The sequence below is a fragment of the Labeo rohita genome, chromosome 19, assembly GCF_022985175.1.
Source record: "Labeo rohita strain BAU-BD-2019 chromosome 19, IGBB_LRoh.1.0, whole genome shotgun sequence".
NCBI classification, from domain to species: Eukaryota; Metazoa; Chordata; class Actinopteri; order Cypriniformes; family Cyprinidae; genus Labeo; species Labeo rohita.
This window is the reverse complement of record NC_066887.1, coordinates 1788105-1806735: the sequence shown is the minus strand read 5'-3', so window position 1 is coordinate 1806735 and position 18631 is coordinate 1788105. Positions and strand designations below refer to the sequence as shown.

General features: G+C 38.1%; 1 protein-coding gene across 1 annotated transcript; it reads left to right on the top strand.

Moving 5' to 3' along the window:
• Positions 1 to 552: 552 nt before the first annotated feature.
• On the top strand, positions 553 to 18151 carry gmeb1 (glucocorticoid modulatory element binding protein 1). The gene is given in 11 exon segments (XM_051136516.1): positions 553 to 724; positions 3371 to 3543; positions 3679 to 3734; positions 4046 to 4167; positions 4247 to 4350; positions 7029 to 7177; positions 10044 to 10175; positions 10289 to 10426; positions 14002 to 14124; positions 17190 to 17848; positions 17850 to 18151. Coding segments are annotated over 10 exon segments (1770 nt in total). The 5' UTR covers positions 553 to 724; positions 3371 to 3412; the 3' UTR covers positions 18006 to 18151.
• Positions 18152 to 18631: the final 480 nt, after the last annotated feature.

Here is an 18631-nt window from a genome sequence, read left to right as displayed (position 1 = left end):
CCCGTTGAGAAAGTGGAAAAGTTTACTGGAGTGATGTTGTATATATGGTGTTATCAGTAACAAATGTTTTCTGTTCTCGTTGAACGAAAATAGAATTTTAGCATACACTACTGGTATTGTATCACATGACATATTATGGATTACTGTTATATCAATTCATGTCCTTGACTTTTCCCTAACTTATACAGGCGTTTACGATTATTGCCATCTATTTGATAATTTGTGTGTATTCCCAATTTGCATATCAGTGCCCAGTTGCTTCATAAGTTAAATCCATAGTAATTGTGATTATTATTATTATGGATTTGTTGCAACTGCTTGCCATTAGCAGGTTTAATGGGTTTGAACAATTATATCCAATATTAGTGTGCACGTATGTCCAGCAGATAAGTTCAAAGCACAGCTGATGTTGTGAAGTTGTTGTATTCCAACAAAACAGACGATAACAACAGCCTCAGTCTGTGAAATGCGGACGATCAGACCTAAACAGTGACTTTCTAAACTTCACCGTAAGTTCTCACGTATTTAAGTTGATTCTGACACATCCAAATTTTCCATAAACCTCGTTTATTTTAGTAGGAGCAGTCTTGGGTGCATTGTACAGTCTCTCATGGCTTTAGCTGGAACAGGGACGAGCTTGAGCAGGAAGTGTAGCTCAACAAACTGCGCATGTTCACTCAAAGCCTCTCGCTATGTAAGGATGACACCGAGCGCGATCTAAACGGTAAGGCCAGTCCAGCGCATTTCACTCTCTCAAATGTACCGGATAAACACAAGCGCGCGGCGGAGAACTTCGACGGCACGTCGACTAGAAGCGTTCGCGGCTCGGGTGGCAGCGGCAGCCCCCTCGAATGGCGGAGGAGCGTCTCGTCGTTTGTGTGTGTGCGTCCCGCCGCACGGGAGACGTCATGAGAACAGAACACCGCGGCGCGACGCCAGCGCGTCATTTAGATACAGTCCGCCCGTACGGCCAGCGAACGCTGCGTGAATTAGCCGCGCTTGAGGTGTTTGTGAATGTGCTGTTTGTTTGTAAACACACGTTCGCCCCAAAACAAACAAACTGTGAAATGAAGGTGTGGGTTAGCCTAGCACGTTAGCATCACGACCTACAGAGGAGTGAGAATGGAATGGCGCAACATGAAGGGCTAACATGCTAACCGAATTAGCCACCGAAGAACACAACACTTACAAAAAGTGCAGTCGCTTAGAAACATTCACCATGGCAACCAACATTGTTTCCGCCAAAATAAGTTACCACAGTTAACACCGATATTGCTACTGCTGTTTAACCATAATAAACGCGCACGAGATCTCTGTTAAGCGCTGGAACAGTGTTTTAGTTTGTCAAATGAATTTTGGACGACATTTGGTGGTTGATACTAATCATTAACTGTGGTGTTTTAGTAGAATCTGGTGTTATTATGGTGAATGTAAATGGCAGTGTGTCATGGTGCAGTGATGATATCACATAGTGATCATACCACGGAACTTTGACATACCATAGTATTGTACGATGTCCAGATTGTGATATTTATTTACTCCAACGTAATCCAAAGTAAAGCCTAGTATTACTATGGTATCACGTCCAAAAATCTTGCTGTATGTCCATGTTGCACATATCTGGTAGAAAGACAGCGAGTTAGTAGTCTTCATTAGACACAGGAGCAGCAAATTGGAATAAATAAATAAATAAATAAATAAACGTTTTTATTTTGATTTGTTTTATTATTTTAATTTTTCAAATGTAGATGTATATAAATTCTTAAAAATAAAGGTGCTTCACGATGCCATAGAAAAATCCTCTGTTTTTGTTTTTTTTTGTTTGTTTGTTTAAATTGTTCCTTAAAGAACCTTTAACATCTGAAGAATCTTTCTGTTTCACAAAAGGTTCTTTGTGGCGAAAAAAAGGTTCTTCCAATTATAAAAAGGTAAGAAAGAGATGGTTCTTTAAAGAACATTTGACTGAATGGTTCTATGTGGAACCAAAAATGTTTTTTTCTATGGCATCACTTTGAAGAACCTTTTACAGCACCTTTATTTTTAAGAGTGTACATATTTGTACATTACATACAAGTGCAGTTGAAGTAATCAATATTTTATTTAGTTAATATAAACCATGTTTATTTATTGTTTTAATACTTGGTAATTTTTCAGGCCATTTTAACATTTAAACCTTGAAAGGCGACTGGTTTAGATTTGGTTAACTTGCATTGTTTTGATGTAAAAACTATATAAATGCACATTTTTTTCCAGTGTGAATTTTACGTGTTTAGACACTATTCTTGGTGCCTCAATTAATTTCTGTTAAGAAAAGAATATCAAAATATCAAGCCTTAAAACACTGAATTCTACAATGGTGTTTAAAGTTTAAATGTCCGGTGTCGACTATCACCATTGTTTACTTGTAAAGTTTTATGTTTTTATGTTGCTTAAGAGGTGGAGCATGTTATTAAATTTATATACATTTCAGTTCAAAATTGTAATTACATGAACAAATTAAGTGTGCCAAGTAACACCAGGATTGTGTATTAAGAAAATTAAATATGTTTACTATTAATGTCATTAAGCATATGTCATTTGACATCAAACAAAAAATCTGCTTCTAATCTTAAAATTAGTAGTTTAATGGGGAAAAAAAAACATAAATGCATATTATTATTATTATTATTATTATTATTATTATTATTATTATTATTGTTATGTATTCTACTGGTCAAAAGTTTAATATATATATATATATATATATATATATATATATATTATGGTCACCAACTCTGACTAAAAATGCAGTAAAAATAGTGATATTGTAAAATATTATTACAATTTAAAGTTTTCTTATTATTTCCTATTGTAATATATTAATTTCTTTTATTTGAAATTCAGTGTCACACAATCCTTTATATTATTATTATTATTATTATTTATTTATTTATTTTTAGATTAAAAAAGTAATGCTTTTATTCAGAAAGGACACATTAGATTGATCAAAAGTGACAGCAAAGATATCTATAATCTAAAAAAAGATTTTAAATGCTTTTTCAGATGCTGTTCTTTTGAATTTTCTATTTGTCAAAGAATCATTAAAACATATCATAGCTTCCACAAAAATATTAAGCATCAAAAACTGCTTTCAACACTGATAATTACAGTGAACAGCAAATCAGCATATCAGAATGATTTTTGAAGGATCATGTGACACTGAAGACTGGAGTAATGATGATGAAAATTCAGCTTTGATCACATGAATAAATTACATTTTACAATACAAAACAATATAAAACAGTTATTTTCAATTCTTCTTTCATGAACCTTAAAAAAATCACAATTATTCCAAACTTTAGACTGATTATGTAAAATCTAAAATATTCAGCAGGACTGTCATACTCCTCAGTGTTGAAGGAGAGCACGGGCTATGGCAGAGACAGAAGTCACTGTGTCTGTGGAGGACATGGTGGTGGTGAAGAGCACTGAGGAAGAGGATATAGATCCTGACAACCAAAGCAAGACTCAGATGATCCTGCAGCTGCAACCCATCACAGCTGGGTGAGTGTGACGACCCGGATCAAAACACACAAGCACACAAGAGACAAACATATAATAATACATCACAAACAGTTAACTCTCCTGGGAGTAAACAGTTGTAGCTTGATGTAATAGACGATGTTTCATGTTTGATAGGCTTGGAGAGGAAAGCAGTGAGGCGGATGCTGCAGTTGTGGCAGTGGAGACACAAGGTAACTGTGCCCCAAAACTTAATAGTAGTGTTTTTTCTTTGTATCATGACAGCAGGTTTTGCACAGCTCATGTGTTCTTCTTTAAATGTAACCATGTAGTTTAAAATGTCTTTAATTCACATCATAATTATTAGACAGTAATCAGTCTGTAGTTTCCTCCAAATGCATCTAAGCTGTAAATGCTGTAAGGTCTGCTCAAAGTTATCAGCTCTCTCCAAGCAGCGGATTACGCTTCAGTTTCTGTCTCTAAATAAAACTTATGGAATTTTGCCACAATAAACTCTTGTTGATGTGTGTGTGTGTATGTTCAGATGAGGCATCTGTTGAAGGAGAGGATTTGGAGCTCGGTTATCCCATTACATGCGGCGAGAGTAAAGCCATCCTCCTATTCAAGAAGTTTGTCTGCCCAGGAATCAATGTCAAATGTGTGAAGGTTGGTGTCGTGTAGAGCATTAATGCCGCAGATATCCGCTGGTAATGTGTTTAATCTGGCTTTCTCTGTTTTTATGCAGTATGAGGATCAGTTGATTAGTCCAAAGCAGTTTGTGCACATGTCGGGTAAAGCCACCTTGAAGGACTGGAAGCGAGCGATCCGGATGGGTGGGGTTATGCTCAGGTATGCACTTTTAAGGCACTCAGAATTGAGTTTTCATGACTGTTTCTATGAAATTGGCACTTATGCATGTGAAATGAGTAATTTTTTTCACTTTTTCACAAGCTGTTAGGGGCCGTTCACACAGAATGCATTTTTGCATCTGAAAATGCAAGATGCAGCACCCAGAATGATTTTATAAAAAATGCAGCACAGAGTGCTAGAGCCCGGCATTTCAACTTTTTTATTCTCCTTCGGGCAAATTCACGTCATAGTTCAGATGCAGGCCGGGCTTCGGGCCTGTTTTAGGCTTCTCCTTAGTTTCATATTTTAGACATACACCAATTATGGTGATGAAAAAATTCCACGTTGGTGGAAGCAACAAGAGACTTTTGCTTTCACTTTCGAGATCGGCTCGGAAGGCGTTTAGTGTCTCCGTCAGCAGCAGCAGTGAGCGCGCCTTCAGCACAGCTGGAACAGTTCCACGTTCAAGGGCACGCAAATAGGCTAAAGCTTGCCGAAAAGCACCGTCAAAAGTTATTACCATGAATATGTCAGGGGGAAATAGTAAGGATATTTTTGAATTATTTATTAATCAGGGCTCAACAATAAGGAGTGCCCGATGGCCCAGGGCCAGCGTGAGAAACGCTCGGGACAGTTGATGAATTTGTCACTGGCCCTATCGGGCCACTGCCACGTCGTCACGAAAGTTTATCATTTGCATGTGTTTTTAAGCCTTGTTAATTTAAATTTTCAAGCAATCACAGAGAGACGCGTCTCTGAAGGACAAATAGCCTAAAAAAGTATGTCAAAATACTTGTCTTGATGATTAACTTTGTGTCTTTAACAATGATTAATCTATCTTTAATTTAGGCTATATGAGTGCAGATGCACCGATCGACTAGACATATTTCAACCAATCTATTCCGGGCTTGCACACAAACTGCATGCAATAATTTTTCAAAATGTCATGTGTGGAAATATTACAAACTCTTTAAACATCTTTTAATAGAGGCCAGAGATGCTGAAGGTGAACGCAAATAGGAAAAAATACTGTAGCAGGCAGAGCAAGATCACGGTTCACAATGCGCGAAATATAGCAAATATTATCCTACATATTGAATCAGGGTTGGGGGAAGACGGGCTTGGGTCAGACTCTGGTCGGACTCTGGGCGAGAATTCTGATAATTGCTGTCGGACCAGAGCCGGGCTAGGGCCTGAGCATCTCAGGCCAGGGCCGGGCTAGACCCTATATTTGAAGCCTGTGCAGGGCTGTACAGAGTGCCTCTTCCACCTCATATAAAACAGTTTTCATGCCAAGTTACTACTGTAGACCAAAGCTTGCAACGCTTCCCCTGCCTTCGGCATCTTCTGATTGGTTCACTGTTTAGGAACTGACATTAGGTGCATTTCTATTACAGATTTGAGCAAAACTTTTGCAGTATTTTATAAATGTTGATAAAAAACGATTGCAGAATGACAGTGTTTCCATTAACCGATGTTATGCGACTAAAACTTTTTTCCTCTTGTGATAAGTCATGATGACTGATGTTGGTAGGTTTATGTATATCACAGCCACTGCACTAGCTATTATTTTTAATCGAAGAAGGCGTAGACTTGAATCTTTAGCAAAGCAGTGTGGAGAGCCACTTATGGGGTGCTTCTGAAATGTGCAGCAGCACAGCTGGTATAAACGCAAGCAGTGTAAATAAGGGGTTATACAAGCATTAATGGCAAGGAAAGTTTTTCTAACACTTATATGTGTCTGATTAATAAAGCAAATATGCCTGTGAACTCATTTTGTAAATACAAAATAGGTTGGTTCAAACCCCTGTGATCACTTATATAAGTGTTATATATCGTCATATTGTCCAGCTGAAAAACGTATGTAGTGTTTGTCAGTGTTTATTTAAAAACATTCAGTTATGCAGAATTTAAGGTGGTAAATATTTAGTTGATGAGTTGTCAATACGATATACTATAATACAGTATGTAGGATGTATGATTTTACTGCACAATTCAACATACTAACATGAAATGATAACTGCAAATCTGTGTTTCACTGCCTGGAGACCATTTGTTTTTTTGAATTGCAGTGGGTAATTTGCTTCTCTTTTCAGTAGCTTTCAGCAGTCTGTAAAAATATACCTCAGGTTTCTTGTCAAATCTATTTGTACAGTCGATCGCAAAGCTTGTTCTGGTTTTAGAGGTGCTTTGCGTGTTCTGTCGCAGCATTCACGTTGAAACCAATGCTGCCACTCAGTCTTTTTGCCACTCGGTGTGCGGAGCCGCAGCCATTCCGGCTGACGGTGACGTCACATGCATACCCTCTATAGTACAGCAAAGTCCCTTTAAGACTAGTCATTTCACTCGGTGACCATCTTTGAATCGCCTCTTGGGCATGCAAGTGCATCTCCAATCTCTTTGAATGGGGAAACATCAAATTCTCCAAAACCGTTCACCAAGCTTACAATTAAATTTTTATATTTGAAATCTTCAATCAGATTTGACAACAGCTGTATCATAAATGTTGGTTGAATGTGATAAAGTGGGCCAGTATATCGGACTCATTTGTTATACAAGATCAAACAAAATTCCCTGCTTCTTTTGATATTTCAGATCTTTAAAAAAACAAACAAAAAAAAAACAGTCATTCAGTTGAGTATTAGTCATAACCTGTGAAAGCTGTGTGTGTCATGAAGGAAGATGATGGACTCGGGTCAGCTGGATTTCTATCAGCACAGCACTCTCTGCACAAACACCTGCCGCAGCACCAAATTCGACCTGCTGATCAACAACACACGCTTCCCACCGGACGGCAGTGGGCTCAGCACACCCACCACAGCTCAGGGTCAGAACACACACACATGCTGAATGACACAGTTAGAAATGAGGTTTGATATTTAAAGTAAAAATTGATATTTTTCAGCCTTCTGATGATTTTCAAAATTTTTGGTCACTATTCAGTATTATTATAGAGTAATCATGAGTAAATTTTTTTTTTTTTTTTTAATTTGAAGAAAAATACATTTAAACTCAGTCTGTTTTTCTTGGCTATTTAGATTATAGAAATTAAGTTATTATAGATAATCTTGACATTTTTTTTTATTCATTATTTTGTACTCATTCCAAAAGCGAACATTGGAAAAAAAACTGTGATGTAAGGTAGAGTTGCATGTGAAAGTTTGGGAACCCCTTGCAGAATCTGTGAAAATGTAAATAATTTGAACAAAATTAGAGAGATTATACAAAATGCATGTTATTTTTTTTATTTAGTACTGTCCTGAGTAAGATATTTTACATACAAGATGTTTACATATAGTCCACAAGACCAAAAATAGCTGAAAACATCAAAATAACCCCCTTCAAAGGTCTGGAAACCCTTGATTCTTAATACTGTGTGTGGTTACCTGGATGATGTACGACTGTTTTTTTTATTTTTTTATTTTTTTATTTTATTATTATTATTATTTTGTTTAGTGATAGTTGTTCATGAGTCCATTGTTTGTCCTGAACAGTTAAACTGAGCACTGTTCTTCAGAAACAATCTTCTAGGTCCTGTAGATTCTTCAGTTTTCCAGCATCTTTTGCATATTTGAACCCTTTCCAGCAGTGACTGTATGATTTTGAGATCCATCTTTTCACACTGAGGACAGATGAGGGTCTCGAACACAACTATTACAGAAGGTTTAAACATTCACTGATACTTTAGTAGGAAACATGATGCATTAAGAGCCGGGGGGGTGAAAACTTTTTGAATTTGAAGATCAAGGTAAATTGTACTTCTTTTGTCTTCTGGGAAACATGCATGCATCTTCTGTTGCCTCCGAAGAGCTGTACTAAATGGGGAAAAAATTATATTTCAACAAAAGAAAAAAAAAAAAAGGACATCTTCATCCCCCTGGCTCTTAATGCATCGTGTTTCCTTCTGGAGCATCAGTGAATGCTTGAACCTTTTTTAATAGTTGTGTTTTAGTCCCTCAGTTACTGCTGAAAAGGGTTCAAATATGCAAAAGGACCTAGAGGATGTTTTCTGAAGAACAGTGCTCAGTTTAACTGTTTAGAACAAACAAGGGACTCATGAACAACTATCACTAAACAAAAAATAAATAAATAAATAAATAAAGAAAGAAAGAAAAAAACAGTCGTACATCATCCAGGTCACCACACACAGTATTAAGAATCAAGGGTTTCCAGACCTTTGAAGGGGGTTATTTTGATGTTTTCAGCTATTTTTGGTCTTGTGGACTATATGTAAACATCTTGTATGTAAAATATCTTACTCAGGACAGTACTAAATAAAAAAAATAACATGCATTTTGTATAATCTCTCTAATTTTGTTCAAATTATTTATGAGAAGTCCACTTCCAGAACAAAAATGTACAGATAATGTACTCACCCCCTTGTCATCCAAGATGTTCATGTCTTTCTTTCTTCAGTCGTGACAAAAATTATGTTTTTTGAGGGAACCATTTCGGCATTTTTCTCCATATAATGGACTGATATGGTGCCCCGAGTTTGAACTTCCAAAATGCAGGTTAAATGCAGCTTCAAACGATCCCAAATGCGGTTGTAAATGATCCCAGCCGATGAAGAAGGGTCTTATCTAGCGAAATGTTTGGTTATTTTCATTGAAATAATACAATTTATATACTTTTTAATGTCAAATGCTCATCTTGTCTTGCTCTCCCTGAACTCTGTGTATTCTGCCTCAAAACAGTTAGGGTATGTCAAAAAACTCCCATCTCATGTTCTCCCTCAACTTCAGAATCGCCCTATATTGCTGTTTTACCTTTTTTGTTAAGCGTGTTTGATCTTCTTTGGATGTTCACTTTGCAAAGACTGGGTCCGTACTTCTGCAGTGATGTAGGATGATTTTGAAATGATTTTTGGAGTTGAGGGAGAAAATATGATTGGAGTTTTTTTACATACACTAACTGTCTTGAGTCAGAATACACAGAGCTCAGGGAGAGAAAGACAAGAAGAGTGTTTGAGATTAAAAAATATTTAAATTGTATTTTTTTACTGATCGTTTCGCTAGATAAGACCCTTTTTCCTCGGCTGGGATCGTTTACAACCACATTTGGGATCGTTTGAAGTCGCATTTAAACTGCATTTTGGAAGTTCAAACTCAGGGCACCATAGAAGTCCACTATATGGAGAAAAATGCTGGAATGTTTTCCTCAAAAAACATAATTTCTTCACGACTGAAGAAAGAAAGATATGAACATCTTGGATAACAAGGGAGTGAGTACAATGTCTGTAATTTTTTGTTCTGGAAGTGGACCTCTCCTTTAAGAATCAAGGGTTTCCAAACTTTTGAAGGGGGTTATTTTAGTAATTTCAGCTATTTTTTGGTCTTGTGGACTATATGTAAACATCTTTCATGTGAAATATCTTTCTCGGGACAGTATTAATAAAAAAAAATGACATGCATTTTGTATTATTTCTCTTATTTTGTTAAAATTATTCACATTTTCACAGATTCTGCAAAGCAGTTCCCAAACTTTCACATACAACTGTAAATAAATGTGATTTCAAGCAAACTGAAAAACAGGGTGCAGAAAATGTATTCGTGATTATAGTATGTATTCTCTCAATAGATAAAATACGTTAGGAAAGTTGTTAGGAAAAATATAGCCATCACTGGACATAAAATGTACCCTTAGTTATATAATGACCCCAATTCATAGTGTCTGTTATGTGTGTCCTGCAGGGCATGTTTCTGTGGGTAACGGAGGTCAGATGGCCACAGCAGAGGAGAAGAAAGATGATGTTATTGGTACGGTTGAGTGGAGCACAGCCACGGTAGAAACCCCAGAGAAAAGAGACTCAGCCGAGATCTCAGGTAAACATTCAGAAAGTCATGTGTCAGTGCTGCTCATCAAACCTCACTCATACGTTTATGAAGGTGGCATCCACAGACATCATGAGAGCTGAACTGTGTGTTTGACCCCCCAGATGAGACGCTGAGTTTCTGGAGGGGTATTGCTGAGGTGGGGCTGATGGGGGAGGTGGTGTCCAATATCCGCTCAGAGCTGTTGAGTCTGCTGAGAGGAGTTCAGCTACGCACTGATCAGAGCTCTCTACAGGACGCAGGTCAGTACGTCATCTGTTACAGGTTTGTCCCATTCTGTTCTTGGAGATCAAACACACCTAAACCAGCTCTTCAAGATCTTCAGGACAAAGATACTCTTAAATGAAAAGATTTAACTTCTGCAGCTCTACTATTGGAGAAAGCATTACAGTCAACTTAGATCACATGTGCCTTGAAAGCCAATCACATTATAGCTATGACATCACTGAATCTGTCAGAGTGAACTGTCGATCACTGTTTGCGAATGCCACAAAAAATTATCATAATACTATAAACTGAATCCTTCCTAATCGTAAACCTAAACTGTCAGTGATTTTTCACAGTAAACTCCAAAATTAATTAATAAATCCAATGTGAATGTCAGACAGGCTGTCTGTTCATTAAATTATAATTTGTTTTGTTTTGTTTTGTTTTTTTCTTCACAAAAGCAGTTTATTTAGCAGTTAATTTATTTTAGGACCATTAAAGAAGCAGTCCACTTCCAGAACAAAAATTTACAGATAATGTACTCACCCCCTTGTCATCCAAGATGTTCATGTCTTTCTTTCTTCAGTCGTAAAGAAATTATGTTTTTTGAGGGAAACATTTCAGGATTTTTCTCCATATTATGGACTGATATGGTGCCCCGAGTTTGAACTTCCAAACTGCTGTTTAAATGCGGCTTCAAACGATCCCAAATGTGGTTTTAAAAAGATCCCAGCTGAGGAAGAAGGGTCTTTTCTAGCGAAACGATCAGTTATTTTCATAAAAATAATATAATTTATATTATATATCAAACGCTCGTCTTGTCTTACTCACCCTGAACTCTTTGTATTTGGGCTGATGACAGTTAGGGTATGTCGAAAAACTCCCATCTCATGTTCTCCCTCAACTTCAAAATCGCCCTGTATCGCTCTTTTACCTTTTTTGTTAAGGGTGTTTGATCTTCTTTACATGTTCACTTTGCAAAGACTGTGTCTGTACTTCTGCAGTGATGTAGAATGATTTTGAAATGGTTTTTGAAGTTGAGGGAGAAAATACGATTGGAGTTTTCAACATACCCTAACTGTCTTGAGTCAGAATACACAGAGTTCAGGGAGAGAAAGGCAAGACGAGCGTTTCAGATTAAAAAGTATTTAAACAGTATTTTTTTTATGAAAATAACTGTTTGTTTCGCTAGATAAGACCCTTCTTCCTCTGCTGGGATCTTTTTAAAACCACATCTGGGATCGTTTGAAGCTGCATTTAAACTGCCTTTTGGAAGTTCAAAATCAGGGCACCATATCAGTCCATTATATGGAGAAAAATCCTGAAATGTTTCCCTCAAAAAACATAATTTCTTTAAGACTGAAGAAAGAAAGACATGAACATCTTGGATCACAAGGGGGTGAGTACATTATATGTGAATATTTGTTTTGGAAGTGGACTTCTCCTTTAACTACTACCTTACTATTAATAAGCAGCATATTAGGAGTTTATTGAGGGAAAACACTTCATTAATAGTGAATGTCTGTTTCCTATTCTAAAGTGTTACCAGAATAGCTGTGACACTGATATAAATAAAATGGGAACAAAAACTGTATTGACTTAAATTGCATTTAATTTGTTTATAAAAACACTCATCGTTGAAATGCCGGGAACAAACAAACACACTTGCATAACTCCGTTGCTGCCCTGGAGAAACAAACTGAATCCACTGTTCCCTTACTGCTGGGTTTTTTTGGGAAGTCAGGCAAGGTTATCTTTCCCTCACAACCAAAAACACAGTTCTTTGGTAACATTGTTGATTCCGTGGTTTAAAAACAAAATGACAAATCCTTTTTTATGGGATTATTTTTGTGCCAATAAGAATGAACGTAACTTTATAAAACTGAACGTAACTTTCCAAGAAACGATCAAAAATATGCCACTGCAAAAGAAGAAAAACACAATGAAAATGAAAAAATGAACTCAGTCGCACGAATTTAACATGCTCTTCAAATATGCTTCATTCTTTGTTAATGATTTTCAAAGAATCGTTTTCGCGAATCATGGATTCTGAATGCGTTGCCACAGCTTTCGCTTACGCTTCGCAAATTTTCGTTTGCTGTTTTGGCACAAACCTCTCGTGGGGGCGGGCTTAACAGCGATCTACTCTGATTGGCTAATGAGCTTTTGATGGACAGTTGCTCTCTGACCTGGAAGCACGGACGGTGACGTCAGTGGCGCGCATATTGGAAAGTTGTTGCGGTGTGCAATACGTCGTGCTTTGTTTATATTAAGTATTAATGTTATTAGTATTTCAGCTCCCAGGAGAGACACGGAGCAGCATCATCTTCCACCTCAGCTTGTCCCTCAGGGCAGCCTGAAGTAAGTTCGTGTTGCTAAAGTAACGTTAATCAATAACATCGATAAAAGTTTTATTCATGTACAGTGTGCAACAGTTCTGATAGTTTCTATAAACAAAGCACAACGTATTGCGCCACTGACGTCACCGTCCGTGCTTCCAGGTCAGAGAGCAACTGTCCATCAAAAGCTCATTAGCCAATCAGAGTAGATCGCTGTTAAGCCCGCCCCCACGAGAGGTTTGTGCCAAAACAGCAAACGAAAATTTGCGAAGCGTAAGCGAAAGCTGTGGCAACGCATTCAGAATCCATGATTCGCAAAAACGATTCTTTGAAAATCATTAACAAAGAATGAAGCATATTTAAAGAGCATGTTAAATTCGTGCGACTGAGTTCATTTTTTCATTTTCATTGTGTTTTTCTTCTTTTGCAGTGGCATATTTTTGATCGTTTCTTGGAAAGTTATGTTCAGTTTTATAAAGTTACGTTCATTCTTATTGGCACAAAAATAATCCCATACTTTTTGACCAACTTCTGTGAAACGCTGTCGGCAACCTCTTTAATCTGAATACTCTGTCATACATCCAACTCGTTTTTTTTTTTTTCTTTTCTTTTTTTTTTCTTTCTTTGGCCATGTTTAGCATGAGAATCCAACTCTTTAGCAGTGTAAGTCAGTCAGGATGCATAAAAAAGCATTAGACATCTACCTTTATATTAGGGCTTTCTGTTTTTTTTTTTTTTTTTAACATTTAATCAATTCATTTAACCAATTAAAATAATCTGAAGACAGATTTGTGACCCTGGACCACAAAATCAGTCTTAAGTAGCATTGTAGTAAGTAGCACTGTACGTTGTATGGGTCAAAATTATCGATTTTATTTTTATGCTAAAAATCATTAAAGATCATGTTCCATGAAGACAGTTTTCTCAATATTTATTTATTTATTTTTGCACCCTCAGATTCCAGATTTTCAAATAGTCGTACCTCGGCCAAATGTTGTCCTATCATAACTAACCTCACATAAATGGATAGCTTATTTATTCAGATTTCAGATGATGTATAAATCTCAGTTTCAAAAAAAAGTGACCCTTATGAGTGGTTTTGTGGTCCAGGGTCTCATTTTATAAGCTTCACCTGTAGTTGCATTTTATTTTAGGTCATGTTGTGTTGTTATTCTGTTATAGTGGTGGAAGTAGAATGTGGCTATTAATGTTGAATTGGTGTTTAGTACTGTATGTGTGCGTGAGATGTGATCATGTGGTGTGTCTTGCAGAGATTGCAGTTCTGAGTAACCTGGCACAAGTGTTTGACCTGCTGGACTCCATCAAACAAATTCTAAATGTTCGACGGCAAATGACAGACCCGGAGCAGACGCAGGTCCTCAGAACACTGACAAGTGAGTCAAGAGACAGTAGGGATGTTTTCAGACTACTAGTTTTGGACAAGCTGTAACATTTTCCAAGCTCACTTTGTCTATCAATTCAGTTAATTTGCAAATGATGATCCTGTCAATGAAGTATACTTCTATCTTTGTCTATCAGCAGGTATCATAAGAACACTCATTACCATGATAAAGTCACTGAGTAACACTTTATTTTGAGGACCAATTCTCACTATTAAATAGTTGCTTATTAGCATGCAATACTAGCATTTTAGTAGTGCTTATAAAGCACATATTATGTGTCTTATACCTTTTTCTTCCTGACTATATTTTAGATACCTTAATCATGCACCATACCTAAACTAAACTACTCTATCAACAGTTAAAGGATAGTTCACTTCCAGAATAAAAAATCCCTGATAATTTACTCACCCCATGTCATCCAGGACTTCAGTGGTGGCCGATGGGTTGATCCAAATTGTAGTTTCAGTGCAGCTTCAAAAGGGTTTTACATGATCCCAGCTGAGGAGGAAGGGTCTTATCTTGCGAAACGATTGGTCATTTTCTAATAAACATTAAAATTGATATACTTTTTAACCACAAATGCTTGTCTTGCACTAGGTCGACTCCCACGCATTACGTTATCATGTTGGAAGGGTCACGTGTGACGTAGGTGGAAGTACTGACTCTGTGTTTACAAAGCGAATGTGCAAAAAAGAATGGCTGCCCTTGACTGAAGATTTTTCTGGTCGACTAGTAGTCGTTCATTTTTAAACGTCGACTATTAGTCACACGTTTATTAATAAACCATTTAAATCATAATATTGGGCCTTTAATTGCCTACATAGCCTAATAAGCGCTCAAGCACATAAAGCTTGCCACAGCGCAGGTAATGATTGTGAATGTGTCAGGGAAATAAAAAAAAAACAGCAATGAGGCTGCATTAACATTTTAATAATTTATTGATAAACTAACGCTTTCTTTGTTTTTAAGTCACTGACTCATCATCTCCACAGTAGACGATATGACTGTATGCATGTTTCATACGGATTACTGTACAGAATTTTTGTTTTGTACAGAATTTTTGTTTTCTGTTTGAATTGGTTTTGCCATCCGAACCATCTGAACATTTCACTCTCTATAGATATATTTTTCATGTCTGTAAGGCAAGTACACATGGAGTTTCAAAGTTTTGCTCTCAAGTTCATTATGACCGAGACATCCAGAAAACACATCCTGTTTGCTTTATTTTACTAAAGCACAACGTTTTGTTGTTTTTCTGAGTGCACACAAATAAACATAGAGTCTTTACAGATTCGAAAGATGAATTACTTTTATCTGTATGACCAAAAATTACAGAGTATTTTAAGAGCAAATGAGCGCATTGGCGCTTCATCTGTCATGCAGTAAGCGCTACTATTCAGCTTTCACACTCTGCACAGATACTTGAATAGGGCATATTTCTAGGTTAACATTAGATTGAGCGGCCATGTATGTGAAGTTGCTACTACTTACATATTTCAGAGTTTGGATGTCCTGTCTGATGTTCTATATTACCACACAGACCAGCCGATAACAATCTGCCCATCACGGACTGCGTGACTTGGCCACCTCCTGTGAATTTTTTTTTATTTAATTTGTTTTTCTGTGACCAAGCAACAAAACATTTTTGGGTCAACCAAGATTATTCTCGTTGACTAATGGTTAGTCAACTATTAGGGGGCAGCCCTAAAAAATGTGTTTACAAAAAAAAAAACAATGATGTAGGACGATTTTGAAGTTGGAGGAAAAAATGAGATGGAGTGTTTGCACATCACAGAGCTAGTGCAAGATGAGCATCTGTGGTTAAAAAGTCTATAATTGACCAATCGTTTCATAGATAAGACACTTCCTCAGCTGAGATCATGTGAATCCTATAAAGCTTCTTGAAACTGCAGTTTGGACCTTCAACCTGTTGGACACAGCACTACATGGAGAACAATCCTGGAAATGTTTTTTCTCAAAATCCTTAATTTCTTTTTGACTGAAGAAAGAAAGACTTAAACATCTTGGATGACAAGGGGGTGAATAAAATTATCAAGACATTTTTATTCAGGAAGTGAACTAATCCTTTAATAAGCAGTGAATTAGGACTTTATTAAGTCAAAAGTCATAGTTAAAAGATTAACTCACTTCCAGAACAAAAATTTACAGATAATTTACTCACCCCTTTGTCATCCAAGACATTCAGGTCTTTCTTTCTTCAGTCGTAAAGAATTTATGTTTCTTGAGGAAAACATTTCAGGAATCATCTCCATATAATGGACTTCAATGGTGCCCATGAGTTCGAACTTCCAAAATGCAGTTTAAATGCAGCTTCAAAGGGCTCTAAATGATCCCAGCTGTCATTTTCTAAACAAATTGACAATATATATATACTTTTTAACCTCAAATGCTCGTCTTGTCTTGTTTCTGTGAGGCGCATGCATAGTCTGTATAATCAAGGTCAAACCTTTATGGTTTGTTGAAAACCATAACCTTAACCTTTAACCTTTTTTTTTTTTGTAAAGGCTGTTTGGTCTTCTTTGCATGTTCACTTTGTAAACACTGGGTCGGTACTTCTGCAGCAATGTAGGACGATTTTGAAGTTGGGGAATAAAATGAATTGTCTTGAACCGGAAAAAACAGAGTTCACGCAGAGCTAGACAAGACGAGTGTCTGAGGTTAAAAAGTATAAGTTGTCAATTTGTTTCTTCCTAGGCTGGGATCGTTTAGAGCCATTTAAACTGCATTTTGGAAGTTTAACCTTGGGCCACCATTGAAGTCCACTATATGGAGTTAATTCCTGAAATGTTTTCCTTTAAGAAACATAATTCCTTATTGACTGAAGAAAGAAAGACATTTACATCTTGGATGAAAAGGGGGAGAGTAATTTTTTTTTTTTAATTTTTAAATTTTTGTTTTGAAAGTGAACTACTCCATTAATAGTTAGTTAATAGTCAGAATTAGTCCCTAAACTAAAGTGTGAACAGTCACAGTAACACACTCATGGATTGTTTTAATCCACTGAAAACAATGCCATCTCTTGTGTTTCTGTCTAGCACTTGAACAGCAAGTAGAGGAGCAGAAGCGGCAGCAGTCGCTCAGCTGGTTGTCTCAATCGCAGGCCCTCAGCAGTCTGGTTCTCCCCTCCACCCCTCCAGCCAAACGCGCTCCCAAACGCCCCCGCCTCCAGCGGCCCGCCTCCACCACCGTGCTCAGCACATCCATAGCCCAGCCTCTCACCCTCCAGCCCCAGCAGTTCACCGTACTCTCCCCGATCACACTCTCCTCCATCGGCCAGTCGTTCGCAGTGGCCGGCCTTAGTCAACCATCCAATACGGTCACCCTACACGCCCTGCCAGCCGGCTCACAGCTCTTCACGAGAATCGCAACAGGTTCGGATGGCAAAACCGAAGCCATCGCGCTCCATCCTGCATCTGGGCTCACGCTACTGGGCGCCACAGCCATGCAGGACCACGGACAGCTTGGAACAGTCATGAGCCCCGTCGAGTTAGTCCAGCTGACGCAGAAGGCGACTGCTGCCGGCGTAGCTCAGGACGGTCAGATGGTCGCAGGTACGGTTGTGATGCAAGAGGGCGTCGTCAGTGTCGTACAGGAGGACGAGAACCAGGACAGCACTACCCTGATCGAAATAGACCCGGCCGCCGCTGACCACAGCGTGAGCGTCATGGAGCTGCAGCTCGAGGGCGACGAAGCGGGGGGGCGGCGCGACCGTGGTGGAAGGAGGCGAGGAGGTGGTGCAAGGCGAAACGGAGGAGACAGGAGAGATACAGCTGGATGCCAATGGTCAGTTCCACAATTTGCCCGTTGTAGTGGTGGAGGAAGAGACACAGGACGCCGGCAAAGCCAAATGAGACACCGACACGCTCACACAAACCGCCCTCAGAGACTGACGGACCGAATCAGACAGGGATGGGGATTGTGTCGCCCCAGGTGGAGTGTGTGTTTGCCCTTCCAGCTGTCTCGTTTTCGTTACTCACTTCCTTCACAGCCAAGCTCAGCTCTTCAAGCCTGTGTCATGTATTTGTAAAAGCAAGTTCAGTATTCCTTTTTTTTACATGCGAAAAGCAACAATTTGTGATGTTTTGTTGGAACACATTCAGTATTTGCTTTAGTTTTTGAGTGTGGAAGTTTAAACTGGGCACTTATTTTTCAGTTTCCCTTTTGGTGCCAAAATGTCACGTTGTAGCCAGATATCCAGTTTGTGAATCTCCGATCTGAAGGTGAAGACTCACAGTGATTTTTAAGACACTCCCGTAATGAGAAATGACACTGTCTGTGGTCTCGTTGTACTTTCCGACATCAGGGTATAAATGGCACTAATGTTGGTGATGTTTTAGCACAGTGGTTTTTAGCTCTGGTCCTGGAGACCCGCAGCACTTCAGTTCATGCAGCTCAGTGCTATAATTGTTTGTAAATAAGGATCGGAAAAGTGCAGAGTTTGTGTCATCAGGATCAGGGTTGAGAATGATGCCGTTAG